Source organism: Podarcis raffonei, chromosome 15 (genome assembly GCF_027172205.1).
Source record: "Podarcis raffonei isolate rPodRaf1 chromosome 15, rPodRaf1.pri, whole genome shotgun sequence".
Lineage (NCBI taxonomy): Eukaryota > Metazoa > Chordata > Lepidosauria > Squamata > Lacertidae > Podarcis > Podarcis raffonei.
The window spans coordinates 31,714,558-31,740,474 of record NC_070616.1 but is presented as its reverse complement, the minus strand read 5'-3'; the positions used below and the strand labels follow the sequence as shown (position 1 = coordinate 31,740,474).

Below are 25,917 nucleotides of genomic sequence, written 5' to 3'. Positions count from 1 at the left end.
TTCTCCTCCTACTACTCCAATTGAAGGCAGGGGGTGGGGGAGCAAAATGAGATTATAGAAAAGGACTTACTGTTGCTTGCTTGCTTGCTGGCTCTCCCTCTAGCAAGGTCAGATATCAGATGCTAAACGAAAGAAAGGAAAAATTCCTTAAGGTCAGGAAATATTCTCTCTTGCTCCCCTGCTTGTCTTTGAGGAGATCTGCCATTCAGCAACACAGCTCTGAGCACGCTCACAACCAATGAGGTACAGCCACAAACACACAGAGGGATGCTGTGGCAACTGAACCACCAAATCGCCTTTGGATTAGTTAAAGCTACGTCATATATTTAAAGCGCAAGGGTTCCTCTAATGAATCCTGGGGACTGTAGTTTATTAAGGGCCCTTGGAAATTAGAGCTCTCTGAGGGTTCACCCTTCACTACCCAGGAGTTTTGGGTGGGGAGGTGGGGAGTCATGATGTATTGCATGTGCACAGCATAAGTCAAAAAATAAAGACTGCCACCCTATGGTCACCTCACTTCAAAGAAGAAGAAGAAGAAGAAATCTGAATGTTCACGCAACCTCAATTAAGTGTATTTGCTCCTCAATTAAGGCCATAGATTTACAGGTACATGTATGCGGCTACTTGAAATTTCTAGCTAGCATAACCACTCAAGACTGTAATAATATAATAATAATAATAATAATAATAATTTATTATTTATACCCCGCCCATCTGGCTGAGCTTCCCCAGCCACTATGGGCAGCTTCCAATCAAGTGTTAAAAACAATACAGCATTAAATATTAAAAACTTCCCTAAACAGGGCTGCCTTCAGATGTCTTTTAAAGATAAGATAGCTACTTATTTCCTTCACATCTGAAGGGAGGGCGTTCCACAGGGCGGGCGCCACTACCGAGAAGGCCTCTGTCTGGTTCCCTGTAACCTCACTTCTCGCAATGAGGGAACCGCCAGAAGGCCCTCGGAGCTGGATCTCAGTGTCCGGGCTGAACGATGAGGGTAGAGACACTCCTTGGAGATTGGAGGAGGTTGATTTGCAACAAAATCTTACTACAGGTGGAGGTACATGTTCCCCGATAAATCAGGGCATTACATTTATGTCCCAGATACCTCGATATCTGTCTACCTTATCGGTTGCGTCGCATAGATTCGCTTTTGTTAGAGCCAGATTTAATGTGTTCCCCTCAAATGTGCTGAGTAATAGATTTTCTAACGGTAAAACCTCTGTTTTATGCGCATGTGATAACAAATCAATAGAATCCCTTTATCATATCTTGTTTAATTGTCCTTTATATATTGTTCCCCGATCAAGGATTCTGAGTTCAATCATCTTGGAAACTGTTACTAAACCACCTGAATTACATCTAGCCTATTTACTCCAGGACATTGACTCTTATAGAACATTACAGGTTGCCAGATTCCTGAATTCAGTTCTTTCATATAAAAGACTTCATGGAATGTTGTATGACTATTAAAAATCTAGTAAACTTTATCCACCATCTTTATATTCAAGGCCACAATATGGTACATCTAGAGATTGTATGTAACGTGAAGGAGATTATGCGTTGAAATATTTTAGTTGATATTTTAGAATGTAAAATGCTATTTTATTTATTGATTGGTTTTACCTTGTGGGCTTATAGCCGAATAAAGTATTATCTATCTATCTATCTATCTCCTTCAGGTATACAGGACCTTGTGTGGAATGTACTGATATGAGTGCCACGGATCACTATGGAATTGTACATTACCAACGTGTGACATGCCTTGGCACATCACCAGGTCATTCTACTAATCTTTGTGGGGAGATGGGTGGCGCTATGGTCTAAACCACTGAGCCTCTTGGGCTTGCTGATTGGAGAGCTGGTGGTTCGAGCGCACATGATGGGGTACACTCCCATTGCTCTGTCTCAGCTTCTGCCAACCTAGCAGTTTGAAAGCATGCCAGCGCAAGGAGATAAATAGATACTACTGCAGCAGGAACTTAAATGGCATTTCCATGTGCTCTGGCACTCATCACAGTCTTCCATGCACCAGAAGTGGTTTAGTCATGCTGGCCACGTGACCCAGAAAGCTGTCGGTGGGCAAAGGCCAGCTCCCTCAGCCTGAAAAGTGAGATGAGCACCGTACCCCATAGTCACCTTTGACTGGAGTTAACCGTTCAGGGGTCCTTTACCTTTTTACTAATTTTCAGAAACTTTTCAAAAATTGATTATTCATTACAATTCTGGGCAGACAGATTCTTTTGTCATATTGGCCAAGAGGAACAGTGCTCATCTAGCTTTCTGGTGAAATAGTAAAGGTAAAGGGACTCCTGACCGTTAGGTCCAGTCGCAGACGACTCTGGGGTTGCGGCACTCATCTCGCTTTATTGGCCGAGGGAGCCGGTGTACAGCTTCCGGGTCATGTGGCCAGCATGACTAAGCCGCTTCTGGCGAACCAGAGCAGTGCACGGAAACGTCGTTTACCTTCCCACCGGAGTGGTACCTATTTATCTACTTGCGCTTTGATGTGCTTTTGAACTGCTAGGTTGGCAGGAACAGGGACCAAGCAACAGGAGCTCACCCTGTCATGGAGACTTGAACCACCGATCTGATCAGCAAGCCCTAGGCTTTGTGGTTTAACCCACAGTGCCACCCACGTCCCTAGTAGCTGAAACAGTAGATGAAAGAGTAGCTTGCAGCAAAAAGATGCCATCTTTCTTGCAACTGCCAACCATTTTGTGGGTTGTTGTTGTTGCTTTTCCTTCCTCCACCACCAAATCCTTTGACCTTTTTTCAATAAAATGCATCAAACAGAATGCACCTTTCGCTGCCTTAATCCACAACTCAAAGGCTATTCCAAGAAACAGAGCTTCTCTCTCTCCTATGAAATGAGGATGTTGAATTGATGCAGTTGGAACACAATCATTGCATAAATAACATTCAGAGAATAATGAAAGTTCTAAGTTCTAAACATTTCTGTGCCCTTACCATCGGCTGCACATGCCCAAAGGCATTCATTTTCTGTCTCAAAGTTATTCCTGTTCCCAGCACAGCCACCGTAGTTGAACGGCTTACAGGTCCTGCTACTGTAATCGTAGTAAAAGCGAGGTAAGTCCTTGTTGCAGCATCCCACGTCTAGGGGTTGGTCACAATAATCACGCAGAAAGTCTGATATTGCAGGGGGGAGAGAAAGACAAAAACAAGGTTCACATCTGTTACTTCATTTCTTGAAGAAAACAGAATTTGAAGGTTTCGTGCTTGTGGTTGCAACACCTGAGATGACCTCAGTGGCAATTAGGAGAACTCTGCCCTGGGATCCAACAGCCACGTTGACAAGAGTGGGAAAAGCACAGATGAAAGAGACCAGTCGGACTTAAGCAGGATGAGGTTATGCCTTCTGAGATGTCTCTAGGTAGATTTAGCGTACTATCACAGAAAATGTACCAACAGCCTTTGATTTGGTGCAGCCAAGCTTCATAGAAAGAGACAGATCAAGATGTGAAATGAGAGTCTTGGGTTTCCTGCCTCTCCTTAATGCATTCTGAGGCAGTGGGGAGAGTGGGCCGGTGCCTCACATCCCACCCTCTTTCCTTCAGGGACCCCCTTTCCCCTTTCATGCCCACCTTCTATGGTATAAGTAAGGGGAGTCTTGCTTGCTATGGCAGGTGAGGAAGCATGGTGGGCAAGGAGATCAGTAGAAGGACATAGCAATAGCAATAGGGGCAGTAGGCTGCATACTCGCAGAATCCGAGACCAGGGAAAAGAGTCGGTGGAAGAAGATTGGAAGAAAGTTAAAGACTATTTAGAGAAACATTGTAAAATTAATGAATGTTAAAATGATGTCGGAATGAAGTTAAGTGGTTTTAGCAGCAATGTTATAAAGGAGTATGTAAAAATGGATTGTTAACAGGTGAAAATGTAAAGTTATAATATATTAAGATAAAGAATTAAGATAAAAACAAAGAGGGAAAGGATTTGCTGAATTAACCAACTGAACTGGAATACAAAAAAGGGAGGTGTGAGGAGGTCAGGGAAATAAGTAAATGAAAGACAAGACATGGAAAGATGGATTTATTTTTAATTGTTTTTATTTTTTCTGTATTTTGTATTTTTTGCTTCTTTTTTCTATCTCTTTTTTACTTTTGTAACTTTTTCTGAAACTTCAATAAATATCATTTCTTTAATAAAAAAAAGGAGGCTGCATACTCATACACGGCTTCAGATACTCTTCCACTGTCAATAAATAGACCCTTGAACCTAAGAGGAGAGATGGAAGTAGGGGGTGTCCAAAGCTTCTTGGGCTGAGAGACCAATATGTAGTTTGGAGAAGAAAAGAGTGAAAACTTTTGGCTGAGAACTTTGAATTCAGAACTGAATGACACATGCAGAAGACAACTGTCCTCTTGGGACATTATCTTGTCCCTCCCCAATCCATAAGTTGCGTGGCGAGTTCCTACCCTCACCCAGTGGAAATAAAGACACATGACACAATTAAGTAAGGTTAATGGGAGCAATTGGAGGCGGCAAAAGAGGGAGATCCCTGGCCGCCCCTGCGTTAAATTGGGCAGGCCACACACCCTGAGCCAGCTGATTGGCTGTCCAGGGGATGACGCGGCCGGGGATTCCCTCAATCGCGTGGAGGCTGAGAGCTGAGAATTGTAGTCCCCAAACAGCTGGAGGGCCGAGTTTGGCCATCACTGGCTTAGGGGCTGCAACGGATGCTTCTGGCCAGATCCCATGATGTATTGGGAGGAAACAAGCCCTTGGATCCTGGTGAAAACTGCTAAGAAGTAAAGACACAGTGAAGGAGGCCTTAAGGAACAGGCTGCATCAGAACTAAAGAAAGCCAGCAGGAGTGGAAGGCAAAATGCATATGAGAGTCAGAAGGAAAATGCTATGGAACTTTTACCTTTACTTGGCCCTTACCTTCAAGCTTGTCGGGATTTATCAGATGTTCGGGTGTTTCTGTTATAAGGAGAAGGAGAACCATGAGAGACCTTTTTCAGGCTGCAATTGCTCCTGAGCAATCTAGACTAACTCTTCACCCCAATTGTTTCTCCATTTGATCCTTTTGCATGGCTCTGTATGTTTTGTCGTATTTTATGCAATGCAACTTGCCATTGTTTTTATTGATTGTAACTTAGTCATTCTTTGCTATCTTGTTGTTTCTTCAGCTTGTAAATTGCCTTGTGTTTAGTGATGCAGAAACATAATATACAAATTAGAAGTGAAAAGAAATGGCTGTTAGTATCCTGGAGCTCAGCTTGAGACCCATAAGGCTGCCTTGCCCTTTCCCATTAATCTCCATGTGCCAGTGGTGGAGCAGAATCAGATTAGATACAGTACCTGGCACATAGTCTGATATGTTTCAGATGCCAGTACAAAACCCTTTGTTCAGCCAGGTGTTCAGGTGTCTTTTGTCAGTTTTCAAATTATAACATTAAAAACAACAACTTTTCTTAATGCTAGACTCAATTTTTTCCCCTTTGAAGCCAGCACATTTTTTCTGCTCTAGCATCAAGCTTCCCCACTCTTGCATCAAACGCTGCATTTCTGCTGATTTTCTAAATCAGAGAACTAATTTCCCCAACATGCTAACCTCTTAATACCAAAGCTCTCCCCGCCCCCGGCATGTCTATAGGGCAATATGATGCTGTAGTGGAGCTGCAATGCCACTAGAGCAGGCTTCCTCAAACTCGGCCCTCCAGATGTTTTGAGACTACAACTCCCATCATGCCGAGCTAACAGAACCAGTGGTCAGGGATGATGGGAATTGTAGTCCCAAGACATCTGGAGGGCCGAGTTTGGCCACCACCCATTTAGATATTTGTGGGCTAAGGCTTTATGTACTAATGCAGGCTTCCTCAAACTCGGCCCTCCAGATGTTTTGAGACTACAACTCCCATCATGCTGAGCTAACAGAACCAGTGGTCAGGGATGATGGGAATTGTAGTCCCAAGACATCTGGAGGGCCGAGTTTGGCCACCACCCATTTAGATATTTGTGGGCTAAGGCTTTATGTACTAATGCAGGCTTCCTCAACCTCAGCCCTCCAGATGTTTTGAGACTACAATTTCCATCATCCTTGACCATTGGTCCTGCTAGCTAGGGATCATGGGAGTTGTAAGCCAAAAACATCTGTAGGGCCGAGATTGAGGAAGCTTGCACTAGAGCATGCATAAAGTTAAGCAAAAAGTGCAAGTTCTTCGGGTTGATTGGGAAAAAAGATTAAAAGTGCTCATTCTTACCATACTTTTCACACTCCTCGTAGCATTCCCTGAAAGAATCAAAATTGTTCCCGTTGCTTCCACATCCACTATATATGAACACGAAACATCTCTTTCTCCCAGCATCGTAATAATAGCGCCGCTTACTTGCTTTGCAGTCTCCTAATATTAATGGCTGTTTGCATTTCGGAGGTGGGTCTGGAGGAGAAAAGCAGTATGTGGAAAGCTCACACATACCGCATTGGCCGGAATATAAGCCTCACTTTTTTCCCGACCGTGAAAAGTTAAAGTGCGGCTTAAATTCATGACCTTACAAAAACTGGCTTTTACTATATCGCTGCTGAAAGAAGATATACGGTAAAACGGAACAGGTGTGAGTGCCTATATATAGGCAGCGGCTTATATTCGGGTTTTGTCTTTTTTATTCCCCCCCCTACTTTTAAAGGTGCTGCTTATATTCGGACCAATACAGTATATAAGCTCATCTATGACTTGCCGATCAGAAGGTCGGCGGTTCGAATCCCCGTGACGGGGTGAGCTCCTGTTGTTTGGTCCGTGCTCCCGCCAACCTAGCAGTTCAAAAGCACGTCAAAGTGCAAGTAGATAAATAGGTACCGCTCCAGTGGGAAGGTAAGCGGCGTTTCCGTGCACTGCTCTGGTTCGCCAGAAGCGGCTTAGTCATGACCCGGAAGCTGTACGCCGGCTCCCTCGGCCAATAAAGCGAGATGAGCGCCGCAACCCCAGAGTCAGCCACGACTGGACCTAATGGTCAGGGGTCCCCTTACCTTTTACCATAGTAGATGTAAATCCTATTTCAAAGCCCTGCATCTATGATTCAAACTGCTAAGATTATCTCTTCTAAGTGGGCAATGACAGGAACCCTGGAGTGGTATGCAGTAGTGTCAGGTGTTGAAGAAGACCCCTCCAACAGAAGTAATTTCAATTAAAAGGATAAATATGGAAGGGAAATGGCCGACATATAGAGATCTGCTCCCTAGTCCCACAGAATAAAGTAGCAGGCTGAAGCAGTCCCTGCTCATCATCTTGCAGCTAATGTCCTGTCTTTGACTGGCTTGCCTATCATATTGACAGGCTCCCCAACCCACCCACCTCCAACTCAATTTTTGAATCACACGGCAGACAACCATAACAACTCTTACCTTGTATATCTGTTGTTGACCTGGACGTTAGAAGTGCTGTGAAAAGGGCAAGAAGACAAATCTTACACATTTGATGTGAGTGTGAAACCACATTAATACAGAAGGCAACTTTTCAACAGATTTTCGCTTCAAACATTTGGTTGTTTTAAAGGTGTAAGGAAAGGGGGTGGGGGAATTAATTGTCCTTACCAAACTGTTGACACCTCAAAACACATTGGTAATAATATTGGAAGTTGTTTCCATTGCCTCCGCAACCACTGTAAATGAATTTCCTACACATGTTGCTCTTGACATCATAGTAAAAATGTGGAAGGGATGAACTGCATTTTCCATACTTTGGAGTGAGTGCGCATTTTCTAGGCATAGTTTCTGGAGGAAGGACGACAAGAGGAAATGTCACAAGTACAATATATGTCATCTCATCCTTTGAGATACAGGACATAATACCATTTGAAGGCATTTGTGAACCTTACACCTTATATCATCTCTACTAAAGATGCAAGCTCCACAATGAGACCCTACAAAGAGTCCCATGGTGGTTTCATAAGAAAACTGGATCCATGTGCTTTTTATATCTGGTGTGGAGGGAGTCATTGTTTGCAATAGTATAGTAAAAATACATAAATGGGTCCTTACAGAGAGGCCTGGCATACTGCACACTTAATGCATTTAAGGACCAGAATTCTTACCTTCTGAACGGGGAAAGAAATACTGTGCCTTAGCGCAAGGTGCCAATACTCCCATGATGAGGACCAGGAATGCCGTGTTATTGCACTTCATGGTGGCTGCTGGATGTGAATGCTCAGTGCTGAGAGGAGCCACTTTATATAGTATTCAATAGTGATGTGGAGGGGGATAATCATTTGAGCATTAAATACAATTTTCTAATAGGTAGGGACACTCTGAAGCACCTCTGCTTCGATCAAGGAAACGTCCTGTTCTTGAATGAGGACTGTTCTGAAATAGGCACATGGAGGAACTATCAGGTCAAGCAGAAATAACCTTGGCAAAGCCAGAAAGAGTTCTGTAGATGGTGATACAAACCCACTCTGCTGCCCCCTCCTTCTCTAGGCATCTGTACAGACTGATACCTGATGACAGACAACAGTGAAAGTCATACTCTCCAGCATTCTTGGGACCCAAATCAGGGCGCTTCTTTTTTGGCTGAGCTTTCTCACACACATGAGATTGCAAGACTTGTGGCTTTCATTTCAGCGCTCTAGTGCCACCCAGCTGACTCGTGCCAGGCTGAGCGTCTTTTGGTCCAGCATTCTGTCTTGAGGACTCATTCCAAGGCATTCCATGATCCAATCAGAAGCCAAGATTGTCTTCTGTGATTCCAAGATTAAAACAGGACAGTTGAGGCGTATGGGTGAGGTCACCCCTGCAAATAAACCATTGGGATCCTCAGTATGCACTCCTGGTTGTTCCCAGGGCCACTGCGAAAAAAGGCCACAGTGAAAAAAGATTTTTCGGGGTCCCCAGGAAGGGCAGACTGGCGAGAAAAGGGATTTGTATTTATGTTCAAAAAATAAAATAATATGCCCTGCCTGGTATACAAATGAAACATGGACTAGGAAATCCACAAATAATTAACGACACTACCGAGAAAGACAAAAACATATGTAACATAGTCAGCCCCTGGGCTGTGTGATCAGCTGCTTCAAAAACCTCACAAATGTCCTGTACTCAACACAAGAAAACTAGCCAGGTGAGCTTTTCTGGAACCATCTTGTACTTAAGGAAGGGATGTGGGTGGGAAAAGGAACAGAGTACAATGGGTTTATCCACAGCAAAGCACAATCCAACCCCAGTGGCTATTATTGGGGTACTGGGAGATCTCTCAGGCTGTATCTCAAGAGGAGTGGCTGGCAAAACAGGACCAGTTTCTACAGGTTTGAACCTCTCTTGTTAACTCTCTGCGTACTCTGTGGCAGGATCTTGGATTCTGCTTGCTTCTAAGAGCGTGTGGGTAAGCAAAAGTCATACTCATTCCACACCTTCCACCAGCACTTGCTACGGTTTTGGAATTGTTCCACAGATTAGGGCAATTACACTGTGTGAAACAGTCCCAGTTAAAAATAAGAAGCTTTTTCCAATGACAAGCTGTATTTCCCAGAATAGCTTGCAATTCATGACACAATAATGATTTCGATTATGATGAATTTCCCCATCACAAGTCTGTATCTGGGTGAACCTATTGAACTAATACGGCCTACCCCAGCCTAGCACACATTTTGAAGTGCAGCTTCCATCTCCCCTGACCAGTGGGAGTTGTAGTCCAACAACATTTGGAGGTCAGCAGCTTGTAAGAAAGGGCACTTAACTTTTGCCCGGCACCTTCCCTGTCTGTGTTTGAGGGATGTTTTGTTTCGGGGTTTTTTCCTGGTTTTTTGTTATGTTTTCTTTGCCCTGCTGCCCTAATATATATTTTTGTTTAAGTGTTTTTGTTTCAGTTTATAGACAATGCAAGAGGCGACATGATAGAGGTGTATAAAATTATGCTTGACACAGAGAAGAAGATGGACTGAGAAAAGTTTTCTCCCTTTTTCATAACACTGAAACAGCAGAAGTTGTGGGCATCCAACAAAGCCTCTTTACTGCAGTGGCTAGAAAAACTGCCATGGTCTGGGTCACCAGCATTTTGAATGTACTATAAACATGTAACACCAGATGGCACTGGAGAGCAAAAAATAAAATTCTTTGTGATTTTCCATAGCGTTTGTTGTTGTTGTTGTTGTTATAACCATTTAATTTCTGACTTATTTATAGCGGGTTTTCCCCTGTGTGTAGATCTGCCCTGTGATTTTGGGTTAGGCATAGAATATCTATCATCTATCTATCTATCTATCTATCTATCTATCTATCTATCATCTATCTATCTATTAGCATATGACTGACATTAAAGTTTAGAAGAAGAAACTCGTACCTTTAAAAACGATATTCCATGCATATGGCATAGGAGGCACCTTCGTCAAAGATGCAATCCATCCTATGAAAGAGTGAAAGGAGGCTTGCTTCTTCTAAGATGATGCCTGCTGATAGCTAGCATTTCATGCTGCCAAAGTCTCCTTTTTTAATTAATGTTAATTAATCATTCATTTTTATTCAGTTTAAAAAGTCTAATCATTGAAAGGATGAAACCCACCTACTTTTTAGAAGGCTAATTTGTTGGCGTGGTTTCTGCCAACGCCCTTAAACTGGTACCAGGGTAGATTCTGAAAGCTCTGGAGACTGAATATTCAGAACTGGAGAAAATGCCCTTTCTGCTTGGGAGTTGCTGTCCTACTATAAAAGGCTCTCCCTCATTCTCCCCACTTTTGCCCCAGGGGTGCATGGACTTTCTAAAATGAAGACATCAATAATAATAGCAGTAACAGTAGTGGTAGTAGTAATAATGCCCAACAAATAGAGCCCACAGGATCTGGAAGAACAGGTGAATTTATTGGCAAGCAAGAAAGACATTCCAGCAGACTGATACAGCAGGATAAATGGCATCCATCTTTAGAAGAAGCTGTGGGGGAAAAGGCTTCCTGGCTTCCTCTGGTGCCTTTATTCCACAGGAGCAAATGATATGTTAATGAGTCTGAATACAGTTCTGCACAAGGATTCAATGTTAACCTGAAGGAAGAAGCAAAATGTAGGGACAATCAAATTTAAAGGTGAGAGATGCCACTACGAGGAAATGTTTCTTTGAGGGCTTTAGGCAGGAAGCTCATGATCCAAGTTGATAAAATAATGTAAAGTGTGGTGAAACTAGGCAGAGAGAACGGTTTCTTGCTTTCACAAAACTAGAAAAACCAATGGGGCTGAATGGTGGGAGATTCAGGAACAGACAAGAGGAAGGACCTCTTTATACAGTTAATCTATGGAATTCACTACCCCAGGGGCTGATGATGGCCACCAGCTTATAGAACAATCCAAACTATAGAGATCTGCCTTGTTTATTAGCTTCGTTGTTGTTGTTTAGTCGTGTTCGACTCTTCGTGCCTATGGCGTGCTCTGGTTTATCAGCTACATTGGCCTAAAAACTATTGCATTGAAACTCATCCAGCTGCGACTGGCAGAAAGTCCCCATACCTGGTGGAGGACAGAAGCTCACATCCACTGTATCTACAACAACATCACTGATATAACCCAAACCACACACACAGTCCGTGTGCTATGCAGGAAGCTTCTGCCCAGCTTGGAGTGGAAGGCACAGTGCTCTGACAGGTCCAAGGGCCCTCTTGCCACTGTCCCAAAGCCTGCCCAGCTTTGGGAAGGAGGCAGAAGGGCTCCAGCTTCCTGTCAGCGGCCTGTCACTTCCTTCCCAAAGCCCAGGAAGCTTCTGCTCAGCTTCTGGAGGTACGGTGTTCACACATGCGATGTCGCAACATCACGCACGGAATGTCACCCTCCCCATCGCCTTTGCAATCTGGAGCCTTTGGCCCTAACTGTTACCCTATGAAAAATTTCCCCTCATGCCACTGTTTTCCACCTTTTAATTCTGCAGAAGCTGTGGGTTCCTTCGCCATACAAGACAAAGGATAACAGTGTTTATCTAGACCTCAGGTGAAAAGGTAGTTTGCAGCAAAGATACCACCTCTCCAGTAACCGTATGCCATTTTGGGGGGTGCAAGGTATTGTTTGTTTGTTTTAAAAAGGCTCTCCACATTCCATTCTCCACTTCTGTCTTCTCCAGCATCAGAGTGCACCTGCTTCTACCTCAACCCATAAGTCAAAGACTATCACCAGCAACAAGGCTTCCCCCTCTCCCATGAAGTAAGTATATTTATTGTACTACTGCAGTTGGAACAAGATCACTGCATAAACCATGTCAAGAGGTTCCTTAGGTTCTCTGGAAAAGTTGTAAAAATTCTGTATGCTTACCAGGGCCTCCACACTCCCGACGGCATTCTGCTTCATTCATAAAGTTGTTTCTATTGCCACTGCAGCCACCAAATTGGAAAGGTATACACTTCTTGGTTTTGGCATCATAGTAAAAGCGAGGAAAGTTTTCATGGCATGGCCCTGTGTCTAATGGCTGTTGGCATGTGGGAAGCAAAGCGTCTGGAATTTCAGAAGGGAGAGAAGGACAAAGACACCTATTATTTCATTGTTTGAACAACAAAGGAAAACCAAGTCTGAAGGGGTCATGTTTGTGATCGCCACTCTTAAGATGATCTCAGTGACAATAATGACACCTCTGCCTTGAGATCCAGCAGTCATACTGATGGAGGGGTAAAATCATATACCAATGTGATGGGATGGTGAGCTGCTTGTGCGTAAAATCCTAGTCCCTCAGAGTTTGGCTAAGTCCACAAACCTCTGTCTGTGACGGAGCTCCTTAAGCATGGCTCCATCAGTCGCTCGTAGAATCGGACAGTGGGCGTTTACGGAACTTCTTCCAGCATAAAAGCTCCTTAACGGAAACGCGTCTTCTGGACTCTCGGCGTGACAGTTTCCGGCGAGGAGTAGGTGTCCCTATGGGAGGTCCTGAAACCTCCCCACTATTTTCGCTGGAAGTGTCTCTGAGCCCTCCCTCCGACTCACTTTCCCTTGGAACTCCACTTCTCCCCCTGCTGGTTCCCTCCTCAGCTGAATGGTCTCTCTCACCCTCTGTGAGCCCTTTCACCTCCTGCTCCTCAGATGGCAGTTCCCTGACAACCAAAGGAGGCTGGCTGAAACTAGCTAGGTGCGACTATGATTTATGTAGTTCCATATGGCAGATTTAGCATGGTACCACGTCTACTGCCATTGGATGGACAGTTGAGTAGAGGAGCACAGCTGAGGCTGGAATGCTACTCTCCTCCTCTGTCATCCCTACAATAATTGCTCGAACTCCTGATTTCTGCTAGGCTGCGGTAGCTCCTGCTTAGCCCAGTGGGTCTAATGGTGGTAGACTTGGTGCTTATGGGCAGATGCTACTGCGTCTTGTGAGGACACAAGCCTTACTATCCTGGGAACAAGGTGGAAAGTCCCAAGTGATTTAGAAACATTAGAAAAGGACTTGAAAAAGGAGACTGCAATACTGAAAAAAGCCAGCACAAGGTACAGTGCATATGAGGGTCAAAAGTGAAATGCCATGAGGCTCTTACTTAGACTCAATCCTTACCTGGATTCACTTCAGGGTTTCTAGAATCTTGAGGTCTTCCTGTTATAAGGACAAGGAGCACAATGTTACTATATGGCAGGGGTGAGAAACCTTTTTCTACCTGAAAGTTTCAACCCCTCATGGCGACCTTACATGGCCTGCGTGCTAGTGGTGGTAGGTTAGGACCAGGAGCTGCTTTTTTTTTAATTGATTTTTTAGCATATCAGTTCCAACAATCATTTAATATAACTTCTTATCTTATACAATATTTTAGACTTCCGCCAACAACCTCTGAAGACTTTCCGTTCTTTATCACTTGTTCCGCATTTCTTAAATTCTCTATTACTTTTAATTGTCCTTAACTTATAATTCTTTTCAAAGTCTTTCTTGCAATATTTCACGAAATCCTCCTTGCAGAACTTCTTGCAGTCATACTAGAGTAATCTGTTTATTACAATTGCTTTTCAAATAGTTCAAATATTTACTCCAGTCCTCTAAGAATCTCTGATCCTGCAGGTTTCGAATCCTTCTTGTTAATTTATCTAATTCTGCATAGTCCCATTAATTTCATTTGCCATTCTTTTGTCGGAGCTGTTCTTAGCTGCCCAATGCTTATTCAAGAACAGAATGGTCACTTGCAGCTAAGGACTTACTGGAGCTCAGCTTAAGACCCAAGGACTGCCTTGTCTTTTTGCACGAATCAGCCTATAAATTAATATCTTTCCTTCTCCATACGCCATCAGAGATTAGGTGGAAGGCAATCAGATTGGATACAGTAATGCTCCCACCCAACTATGGCATGCTGTCCCAAGGAATACTTGCCTGGCACCATGCCTGATGTTCTCCCCTTTAAAAGTGTTCCTTATTCAGAGGTTGTGTTAACTCATGTAATCCTAATAGGAGAGGGCTGTAAACACCAGAAACCTACCAACCATGCAGGACATTTTCTGGACTCTTTCCACCACCACCACCCCTTTGACAGCTGTGTACATTTCCGACTCTAGCATCAAAGGTTGAATTTCTTTTGACTTTTTAAAAAGCAGCAGCAGGAGAACCCCTTCCCCAGCAGTATTCCTACACTCTCATTACCCCTCTCATGTTTAAAGGGGAATGTTATGTACTAAGCTTGGATCCTAGAACAACAGGCAAGTAGGATCCTAGAATGCAACAAGTGATTGGCTTGCAGGAAAAGACCAATCAGGCTCCAGGAGGAAGTTAATCAGCCTATTAGGATTGTAGAATGTAACAACTGATTGGCCTGCAGGAAAAGACCAATCAGGCTCCAGGAGGGAAGCAGACTCAGCCAATCAGAGGGGACTCATTGTGTAAATAATGTATATAAAAGCCTGAGGTTTGGGGGGCAATTCAATCACTGTTTTGCAAGCTACAATAAAGAGCATGAAATCACTACAGGACTCCTAGTATATTTCAGGCAAGATTTCAGGTACTGGAGCTAAAATACCCTTAATGAGTGGATAATGTTAAAAGAAAGGTGCAAGTTGTTTTGGTTGCCTGAAATTACCATAAAAACTTATTTCTACTTACCCAATGGTTCGCACATCTCAGAACACTCCCAGTAAGACTCAAAATTGTTCTCATTGCCTCCGCAGCCACGATAAACAAATGGCATACATCTCTTGTTCCTGACATCATAATAATAACGCGTAATTTTCTCTCTGCATCTTCCTACACGTTTCCTCTTTTTGCATTTCTGAGGTGGGTCTGGAGGGGGAAAGGAGGGGTGGAAAGCTCATATAATCTCTTATTCTGCAACATATTGTTTAAAATGTTGGGTGCCACCCCCGCTTTCTGCAAGACTCCGGGGGCTTACAGGGTTTGTGTTCCTTTGTAGAATTGAGACACGACAGAGACTGTTGTAGCTTTAAGAAATATGGTTTATTCAACTCTTTACACCTACAGTCTGCATGGAGGGAGTTACAGCATGGTCATTTCAAGAGGGGCTTGTCCCCCACAGCAGTGCAGCCAGCCTTCAGCCAGCCTGCCCAAGATGGATCCCAGTCTCTCTTCTCCCTTCTTCTCAGAATACCCTGCTAAAAAATCTCTCTTCCTGTCACCTCACACTGAAGCACCACTCCCATGTAAAGACACGTTAATTATTTCTTTTAATTTGGGGGGGGCATGTTGTGGGCTAAGCCACTGCAAGCACCTTGTCCAGATCCTAAGGCCTCATCAACTAATACAAATCCCATATGTTGTGTCAGACACCTTACCTGCTCCATAATAATGGTAGCATAGCAAATGAGACTGAAATTATTATTATTATTATTATCATCATTATCATCATTATTATTATTCCCTACTGCCCTTTATCTGAGAATCACAGGGCAGTTTACAATATAAAAACACAAAAATATGTACCATAGTAACAGACAAAAACAATACCACCACGTAGTTTAAAAGGCTATAGATTTTTTTAATTAGGCAAAGGCCTGGAAGAAGAGGGATGTTTCTATCCAAAAAGCACCTGGCAAACTTGTCATTGAAAGCCTTTGATGGTTCCAACATTCTGTTCCCATCATCAAATGTCAACAATTTCCTCACCACATGAAAAAGATCCACTGGCCAGCTGCATGAGGATGCAATGAGGGAGCAAAGTAAACATGATATGTTTCCTTCATCACAATGCAGTAGGCACAACTATGCACTCTTGTTTCCTGCAACTTCACTTCTTGCAATGAGGGAACCACCAGAAGGTCCTCGGCACTGGACCTCAGTGTCTGGGCTGAACAATGGGGGTGGAGATGCTCCTTCAGGTATACAGGGTCCAAGGCAGTTTAGGGCTTTAAAGGTCAGCACCAACACTTTGAATTGTGCTCGGAAACATAGCGAGAGCCAATGTAGGTCTTTCAGGACTGGTGTTATATAGTCCTGGAGGCCGCTCCCAGTCACCAGTCTAGTTGCCTCATTCTGGATTACTTGTAGTTTCCAAGTCACTTTCAAAGGTTGCCCCACAAAGAGTGCATTGCAGTAGTCTAAGTGGGAGATAACCAGAGCATGTACCACTCCAGTGACACAGTGCGCACGCAGGTAGGGTCTCAGCCAGCATACCAGATGGAGCTGGCAGACAGTCGCCTTGGATGCAGAATTCACCTGTGCCTCCATGGACAGCTGTGAGTCTAAAATGACTCCCAGGCTGCACACCTGGTCCTTCAGGGGCACAGTTACCCCATTCAGGACTAAGGAGTTCCCTACACACGCACACCCTCTACCCCGTTCCAAACAGTACAGATTTGGAGAATAGGATATTATTTAAACTTAACAAAAAAAGGTTATCTGCAATCATTATTCTAACTGTGTTGGGCACTTTTTAAAGTGGGGGTCAGTGTGCAACCTCCCCATTGCAGTGAAGGCCAACCTAACTTGACTATGAACTAGAAGCAGTATTCAGCTTAGTTCCCTTTTGTTGAGCCACACAACTTCCAGTGTTGAACACCAAGATCCTTGCTGTGTGAACCAAGGCCAACCCCCCAAGCCTCACAGAACTGAGTGGCAAGCTGAGGGGGTCCCTGCCCATTATCTTGGTGCTTAAGTTATAGCACAGGCCTGCCTGTTGCGACTGTCTTACCTCTCATATTTGCAGGCATTCTCCCTGCACTAATCATGCACCTCACTGAGGAACACAGAGTAGACAAGAATAGAACTCTTACCTTGTCTCCACTTCATATCAATTCCCATACTTGACCAGGATACAAGGAGTTCTACAAAAAGGACAAGGGGAAGATTGTTACAGTATGGTATGTTTGATGTGAATGAGTGTCCAGTACTGTCAAAACCACTTTTATATTAGAGTTCTATAGGAAAACAAAAGGGGGTATTTCAGCAACTTAGCAATTAGCTAGACACTCAGGAGCCGTTCTTAATCTAAGTTACCATTCTTTTCTTGAATAAACTTCAGGCTATTTTAACTGAGCCTTATTGGAGCCTTAGAAGAAATCAGCCTCATCTTGACATAGCCAAAAAATAAAGTAAGGCTTTCCAGTAGGTTACGGATCAAAGGATTGGTGTAATATGCTCAAACTGTTTCGTCCTGGTTAGCAACCTTGTAACAACACACACGACATAACAGGCTGTAAGTAACAATATAACTTCTATTTCAAAAAACAATTCAACATATCATATCACAATATGCAAGTCCATAGGCAATTTACCCTATGAGCGGAACACATACTGAGAGATTAAAGTCCAGTTTATTTAAATTATTAAATTAAATAAAATCTACCATTTCTATCAAAAAAATGAACTGGGGGAGAAGTTTGGTTGTGATCAATCAATAGTTCCTGAATCTGTGACTTAACAACATCTAAAGGAACATTGGTATATAGGGAAGAGACAGCCCACATAGCCACAATACTATGTTGGGTAACAGTCATGTTCTCAATAAGGGTTATAATGTGTTTAGTATCCTGAATACAGGACGAAGTTTCTTTAGTAAAGGGATGTAAAAAAGAATCAATAAAATGTGAACAATTTTCCAAAAGGAAACCTGAAACTAAGACGATAGGTCTTCCAGGCGGTGGTAACCTATTTATACGTATTTTTGGAAGGGTGTAAAGTATTGGTATTCTGGTATGTTCAGGACATACAAATTCTGCCAGCGGTATGTCTACATAGCCCAAAGATACAGCTTCATTTAAAATTGTCTGAAGTTTGTTCTTCACCGATATGGTGGGATCACCAGATAAGGGCGAGTAGAAATTAGAATTATTCAGTTGTTTCTCTGCTTCTTTAATGTAATCAATCTTCTTCATTAAGACAATAGCTCCACCTTTATCTGCTGGTGTTATAATTATATTCTTGTCTGCAGCAAGTTTGCTCAGGATCACTGCGTCCTCCTTGCTTAGATTATATTGCATGTGTCCCTTCTTCTTTTCTTTACTATTTAAATCACAATCAGTATAAGTGATTCTCAAACAAGAAGATATTTGAAACAGATTTTCACTTCAAACATTTGGGAATTTAAAAGGCTTAGGAAAATAGAGGGGGGTGGGAAATATTTGCCCTTACCAAACCTTTCACACTCGTAAATGCAATCAAAGAGATTTGCAAAGTTATTTCTGTTGCCTCCGCAGCCACCGTAAATGAACGTCTTGCACATGCTGTCCTTAAAATCGTAGTAATAATTTTCAAGATCTAATTTGCACCGTCCAGGTCTTGGAGGGAGTCTACATTTTCTAGGCATAGATTCTGGGTGGGGGAGAGATGGGAAGATATCATATATTGCATCTCATTTCATTTCATCTTTTGAAACACAGAAGAAAACAAAGTTGTTACATTTGTAAATCAAACATCTAATACTATCTCTGCCTAGTAGCTACAGATGGAACCTCCAGAATGGGACCCAATGATCATATCTGCCAAAGAGCCAACTGGAAGCCTAATTTTGCCCCATTGTAAATAGTCCAGTTGTGATCTCTCCCACAGTCCTTAAGATGACTATAACATACCAATGTGCTAAATCTGATGAAGTCTGTGGGTTCATGATGACTGTGAAGCTGCTACACAACCTTCCCTATCCCCCCCCCCACTGGTCTCTCCTTCACTTCCAGCTGCTCTAATTTAAAAATTAGTTTTGCTTGGTGCATCATCAAGAACAAAAAATGTGGAGGTATTAGTGGAGGGATGAGGTAGGGGCTCCTACTCCCTCGCTCCTGTGGAATGGATGATGGGTTGTGCTGCTTCCAAAACTTGCAGTTAGTTCGTTCATAAGCTGAATGCCATACACTGATAATGTCCACATGTATAATGAGCCAACTTCATTTTGATCCAACCAAGTTTACTAGTACTGCAATTCAATCTGAGATTGATTTTGAGTTCATTTATATTCTACACCCCTGAGATGTCTGCAAGATGGAAGCCAGGAATTCTTAGGTAATGGCTCTAGCGAGAGGCTTTCCAAAGGTGATTTAATCAAACTCTCTTTATTTATGTAACTTCCTGAAATCTAAAGGTGTCTTTGAGAAGTTAGGAGGCATGACTCCTGATGCATGCTGTTGTGTATTGAGTCAAAGGATTTTATATCTGTATTATTATTGTCTGTATTTGCATTAGGGTAAAGTAACTGCCTTTTGGTTCCAGAGGGTACAGCTACTATTGGTTCATTTAAGCTGCTGTATTTGGATCCTCTGTCTTATTGGTTTCCTCCAAAAGGCAGGACTGTGATTGCCTGATATTGTTCCCTCCAAAATGTATCCTTTCTAGCTAGTTCCCTGTCCCTATAAATGTAGCTCTCCCCTCCTCAGTTCTCAGTCTTGTTTGCTTTAATAAAGAAGTGTTACTACAGAACTGTCTCCAGCATAATATGTCAAGAGAGCTGAAATCACAAACCCCACGTCACAACACATGCTTTCAAAATACAGCTAGAGACATCGCTGGAATTAGTGATGTATGTGGTACATAACATTGTTTCAGGAGCTGTATGGGAGAGAAATATAGCTGCTCCCATGGCATGATTTGTGTGGTTGTTGTTGTTAGCATACAAACCCTGGAAATAACTTAATGTGAGCACATCACAGAGATGCTTCTGGCTCTGTTGTGAAAGGTGTGCAAAACGAACTGTGGCTCTAGGCCTCTAGATCTCTTACCTTGAAGAAAATTACAGAGAATAAAGAAGCAGCAGTTTTAAATCCCTTGGACCACCTCATATTAACAAAAAGATACTTCAGAATCTTTTAATAACAGGCAGGTAACTTGAATTTGAAGCACCTGAGTTTGCAGCACAGCAAGCAAATTGTGAGTGGTGATGGTATCACTAGTTAGGGTGCAAGTACTTCTGCAAGTCCCAAAGGAATGTATCCAGTATAGGGAACACCCCAAGTGGAGGGGCCAGAGAGAGAAGTATACAGGCAGGCTATACACATGCCAGAGAATTGTTGTCCCTATGACACCAGCACACTACTCTGTCCATGCCTCCATATCCCATCCATTCTGCAATGGATGCCTCACCTGCAGAGAGGCTGGGGGCCTGCAAACTAGCTGTCTACATGAGCCAGAACAATGGAAAGCTTACCTTTTGTATAGGCAAAGAAACCCTGCAACTTAGACCAAGGTGCAAATAATACCATGATGAGGAAAAGGAGTGCAGTGTCACTGCACTGCATAGCGGCTGTTAGATGTGGACGCTCAGTGCCAAGAGGAACCTCTTTATATGGTGTTCAATAGAGAAAGGTGTTCATTTAGATGGCAATCAAAAACAATTTTTTGGCAGGTAGGGACACTCTGAAGCGACTCTGCTAAGATCAAGGTAACTTCTTGTTCTTGAATAAGAACTGTTCTGAACTAGGAACACAGTGGAATAATCAAGTCAATCAGCATAACCTTGGCATGGCCAGAAATATTTCCGTCCCCATAAGATGGTGATTCAAGCCTACTTTGCTGCCTCCTCCTTCTCTAAGTATTTGTACAGCCTGGCACCTGATGACAAACAATAGGGGTTTGTTGGTTAATAGGCTCTTGTGACTTGTGGCTGTTAGAAGCTTCAGGGAGGCCCTGGCAAGAAAGAGCAGATCAGATGAAACTAATAGAGGAATAATGGTAGGAAATAAAGCATATAAACTAAAAGCATTCGCAGATGACCTTGTGATTATGGTAGAGGACACAAAAAATTCTCTACCAAAGGTGTTGGAAAAGATCCAGGATTTTGGACAGGTATCAGGTTTTAAATTAAACAAGAATAAGACTAAGGTCTTGGTGGAAAATGTGATGGAGCAATATAAAAAGGAGTTACAACAGATTATAGTGGTACCTCAGGTTACATACGCTTCAGGTTACATATGCTTCAGGTTACACACTCCGCTAACCCAGAAATTGTGCTTCAGGTTAAGAACTTTGCTTCAGGATGAGAACAGAAATCATGCTCCGGCGGCGTGGCAGCAGCAGGAGGCCCCATTAGCTAAAGTGGTGCTTCAGGCTAAAAACAGTTTCAGGTTAAGAACAGACCTCCAGAACGAATTAAGTACTTAACCCGAGGTACCACTGTACAGACTTAACTATTTACAAAACAAATCAACTATTTGAGGGTATGGCTGACAGCTAAGAATATTAATATATTCAAAGATAACTATGAAATTACATGGAGAGAAATAAAAAGGAATTTAGAAATCTGGGGAAGAATGAATTTATCTCTTTGAGGAACAATATCAGTGATTAAAATGAATGTATTGCCAAGAATGTTATTTTTATTCCAATCGATCCTGGTGGTATACCGTACTGGATACTTTAAAGAATGGCAAAAAGATATTTCTAGATTTATCTGGTGGGGAAAAAACCAAGGATAAAATATAAGCTATTATCAGATGTTAAAGAGAGAGGGGACTTGCCAGATTTGGAATTATATTATGAGGCATCCTGCATTTGCTGGATCCGGGAATGGATAATATTGAAAAATAGAGATATTCTAGATTTAGAAGGGCATGATAATAGATTTGGATGGCATGCATACTTATGGTATGAAAAGCAAAAGTAGAAAAAGGATTTAAGGATCACATAATAAGGAAATCAATTTTTACGGTATGGGAGAAATAGAAAGACTTATTAGAACACAGAACACTGTGGTGGCTCTCCCCATTAGAAGCAATATCTTAATTGACAGACATATAGAGAGCTGTTAACCGAAGTAATAATAAGAATAATAATAATTTATTATTTATACCCTGCCCATCTGGCTGGGCCTCCCCAGCCACTCTGGGCGGCTTCCATGAAAACCAAAAATACAGTAAAATATCACACGTTAAAAACTTCCCTGAACAGGGCTGCCTTAAGATGTCTTCTGAATGTCAGGTAGTTGTTTATCTCTTTGACATCTGCTGGAAGGGCGTTCCACAGGGCGGGCGCCACTACCGAGAAGGCCCTCTGCCTGGTTCCCTGTAGCTTTGCTTCTCGCAATGAGGGAACCGCCAGAAGGCCCTCGGCGCTGGACCTCAGCGTCCGGGCAGAATGATGGGGGTGGAGACGCTCCTTCAGGTATACTGGACCGAGGCCGTTTAGGGCTTTAAAGGTCAGCACCAACACTTTGAATTGTGCTCGGAAACGTACTGGGAGCCAATGTAGGTCTTTCAAGACCGGTGTTACATGGTCTCGGTGGCCGCCCCCAGTCACCAGTCTAGTGACCAGGTAAAATTAAAAGACTTTGAAGAGATAAGAGAACTGGTAACAGACTGGTTAAAGTATCACCAATTAAATGATATCTTTAAGACCGGTAAAAAGAAAGATTTTATTTATGAGTTATCAAGATTTCCAAAAGATGTTTTAGAAAATAGTATAAAATTATTGTAGAAAATGTATAATTTGCTCCTGGAATGGCATGCAAAAGACAAACAGGTCAAATCAGTGATGATAAATTGGGCAAAATATTTGGGACATAATAAACAAATGGCAGACTGGGAGAGGCTATGGAAAACAGATTTAAAATTCACAGCATGTTGTTCACTGAAAGAAAATTACATGAAAATGATGTACCAGTGGTATTTGACTCCTGTTAATTTAGCAAAAATGTATATAACAAGTACAAATACTTGGTGGGAATGCAAGGAAAAAGAATGTACCTTTTGTCATATGTAGTGGACATGTAAAGTAACTAAAAATTTCTGGGAGATGATATATCATGAAAGGGAAAAATGTTTAAAATAAATTTTGTTTTTTAAAAAAGAAGCTTTTTTATTAGGAATTATAGGTACCAAATACCAAAGGACCAGAAAAGATTGTTTATATATGCAACAACAGCCACACAGATACTATTAGCCCAGAGATGGAAGGAAGAGACAACCCCGACCCAAGAGGAATGGCAAACCAAGTTGATGGACTATGCCAAAATGGGAAAACTAACTGGGAAGCTCAGAAATCAAGAAGACAAGAACTTTCTTAAAGAATGGAAAAAGCTTATAAATTATCTACGAGACTATTGTAAACAGGTTAAAACATTAGCAGGAATTTTAACCACACTTGTAAAGTAATGGAAAGTATGGATAATATAGAAGGATAAAAAGTTGGGTAAGTATGCAGTTGTAAATATTATCATTACGACCCATGGAAGGGATGGGGGAAAGTCAGGAGATTCAGAGTAATCTTAATATTTGGATTTTGAATTTTGTTGTTGTTGTATCTTTATACTTTTTAAAATCAAATTTAAAAAATTATATATATATAAAAGCTTCGAGGAAAGTGTCCTACCCGTTAACCATGTGAGGACTGGAAGCGAAAAGGGATAGTTCATGCAGCTTTGCGTTTTGACCAGAGAAATATAACATAGTTTCAGCCACCTGGAAATGATGGCTGCTGGAGGGATGCAGCTGTGCTACTGCTCTTGTGCTCTTGCTGTCTGTGCTTGCCTCCTCCTGATCTATAATCAACAGCAGTAAATTAGGGGAGCTTATGAGCCACAACAGAAGGTAGGGATTATTCTGCATTTATTTAATGATCCTAGAAACATGAAACATAAGAGAGTTTCTCTTACAAAAGTAAGTGTATAGCTAGTCATATGTTGTGCATACTGTATATTGCTTTGCTATACATAAATTTTGTGGATTCATTTCTTCAGAGCCGTCTTTTCCATTGGGCTTACTGGCGTGTTGCGCCAGGGCGCCGGCCTCTCAGGGGCGCCCCAGTGAGTTGTTGGGATTTTTGACTACGTGCCATTCTGTGCAGCTTCACACAGAGTCAATTAAGAGTTGGCCGACAGCCAAGGATGACTGAGCAGAGAGGAGTTGTCTGCCTGGAGATATGGGACCCTGGATACAGCTTTGCCATTGGTTGAGGTCTCACACAGGCATGATGACTTATGACCTAACTGACTGCAGTGTGTGTTGGTCAGTGTGGAGTCTGAGAGTCGTTTGGAGTTTGTTAAGAGAGAGCTAGTTAAGATCCGTATCTGTTCATGTATATAGTAACTTGTAGAGTCTGCTGTAAATAATAAACACCTCTAAGTAACCACGTTACTGGTTGTAGCATTTTGTTCCTGCTTCGTCCATCCTGCCTGCAACTGATTGCTTTCTGGAACTCTGTGTATGCTCTGCTGAGGTCTGACTAAGGTCCTGCAACAGGTCAATATTGCAAAACACCAATAAGAGTGGGGGAACTGCGTGCCTTTGCCGGCGGCCTCCCCTTCCCCTCCTGCACGCCTGCCAGCTGCACCCCGTCAACCATATGGCTGGCAGGTGTGCAGCTTCCTTCCCAAGCCCCCACGGGAGGAGAGCGATCCCCACAGAGGCTTGGGAAAAGGTTGACAACTCTGGGAAATGGGGGGGGCAGCGCCAGAGGGATCTTTGCACCACGGCGCTGGATATGCTTAAGACAGCCCTGAATTTCTTTTAGCTGTTGCAGCACAGCAACTGTCCTGGGATTTCATTGTGGATGTCACTGTATCATATTTTATTCCGTTTCCCCCTGTGCTAGTTCTTATTGTGAGTTTGATTTTGTTGCCTCTGTATTTCCACCCTGGAGCTTTCATATGAAGGGTGGACTGCTAATCTGTGCTTTTTTTCTGGGGGTACTCAAGGGCACGCAGTTCTGGCATGTTTTGTTTTGATTTTTAAAAGTGTGGCACTTACTGTCACAACTTCATGGCGAGTACCAGCACCATTTTTCTATACAGTGGTACCTCAGGTTACATACGCTTCAGGTTACAGATGCTTCAGGTTACAGACTCTGCTAACCCAGAAATAGTACCTCGGGTTAAGAACTTTGCTTCAGGATGAGAACGGAAATTGTGCTCCGGCGGCGCGGCAGCAGCAGGAGGCCCCATTAGCTAAAGTGGTGCTTCAGGTTAAGAACAGTTTCAGGTTAAGTACGGACCTCCAGAACGAATTAAGTACTTAACCTGAGGTACCACTGTATATGTATATAAAGCGCTGCTGTTAATGCCTTTGAAATATCAATATATAACTAAATGACTTGTAAAAATACTGTTGAATGGAGAACAAGAGGCAACGCTTAATAAACCTGTTACCTGCATTGGCAGAGAACCATGCATTTGGGAAGAAGATATTAAGGATTTAAACAGAGAATGAATCAATGTAGACATAGCCTGGTACTCAGGAATTAGGATACAGAGGATGCTGAATCCCCATTGTCTTTATTCAGAACATTCAGGAGCCTCCAGCTAAGGTGAATAGGACATCTGGAAATGGCAGGATATCTGGAATTAAGCTGTCTGGGGGGTTTTCTTCTTCCCGGAATGAACTGGTAGCATCTTTGAAGTTCTCGAAATATTACTGTCTCTTGCAGCAGATTAGATGATCACTGTGGAAGAAAGAGATATTCCTTTCTTATGGATCTAACAACACATTCCTTATATTCCACCCTTCCTCTGTCAGGGAGCCCAGGGCAGCTCGCATCAAGGGGGCAGTAAGAAGAACAAAGGGAAAGAAAGCACAGTGCACAAAGAGCGGCGGACAAGTCACCATCATATGGTACAAATGTAACTTGAACTCGCACTTTTGCCATGGGTGCTTCTAAATGG

General features: G+C 42.7%; 2 protein-coding genes across 2 annotated transcripts; both read right to left on the bottom strand.

The window, feature by feature from the left end:
- On the bottom strand, positions 1–6,617 carry LOC128402915 (tissue factor pathway inhibitor-like). The gene is made up of 4 exons (XM_053367360.1): positions 6,231–6,617; positions 4,909–4,947; positions 2,971–3,150; positions 1–122 (listed from the first exon to the last, which is right to left on the bottom strand). Exons 1-4 carry the CDS (start codon positions 6,442–6,444, stop codon positions 109–111), a joined length of 447 nt encoding a protein of 148 aa, XP_053223335.1. The 5' UTR covers positions 6,445–6,617; the 3' UTR covers positions 1–108.
- A 4,177-nt stretch (positions 6,618–10,794) lies between these two features.
- On the bottom strand, positions 10,795–20,851 carry LOC128402913 (thrombin inhibitor hemalin-like). Its single transcript, XM_053367358.1, has 7 exons — positions 20,473–20,851; positions 18,471–18,650; positions 17,114–17,164; positions 14,991–15,167; positions 13,467–13,505; positions 12,242–12,421; positions 10,795–10,990 (listed from the first exon to the last, which is right to left on the bottom strand). The coding sequence occupies exons 1-7, from the start codon at positions 20,561–20,563 to the stop codon at positions 10,986–10,988; spliced, it is 723 nt and encodes a 240-aa protein (XP_053223333.1). The 5' UTR covers positions 20,564–20,851; the 3' UTR covers positions 10,795–10,985.
- Positions 20,852–25,917: the final 5,066 nt, after the last annotated feature.

Bases quoted from the DNA above. Each gene is read 5' to 3' on its own strand.
- LOC128402913 (XM_053367358.1), bottom strand. From the start codon at position 20,563: ATGCAGTGCAGTGACACTGCACTCCTTTTCCTCATCATGGTATTATTT. The intron at 18,651-20,472 runs GTAAGCTTTCCA...TCCCCCACCCAG, and splicing joins TTTCTTTGCCTATACAAAAG to AATCTATGCCTAGAAAATGT. The intron at 15,168-17,113 runs GTAAGAGTTCTA...TTCCCCCTCCAG, and splicing joins TGATATGAAGTGGAGACAAG to ACCCACCTCAGAAATGCAAA.
- LOC128402915 (XM_053367360.1), bottom strand. From the start codon at position 6,444: ATGTGTGAGCTTTCCACATACTGCTTTTCTCCTCCAGACCCACCTCCG. The intron at 4,948-6,230 runs GTAAGAATGAGC...TCCTTATAACAG, and splicing joins CGAGGAGTGTGAAAAGTATG to AAACACCCGAACATCTGATA. The intron at 3,151-4,908 runs GTAAGGGCCAAG...CTGCAATATCAG, and splicing joins AAATCCCGACAAGCTTGAAG to ACTTTCTGCGTGATTATTGT.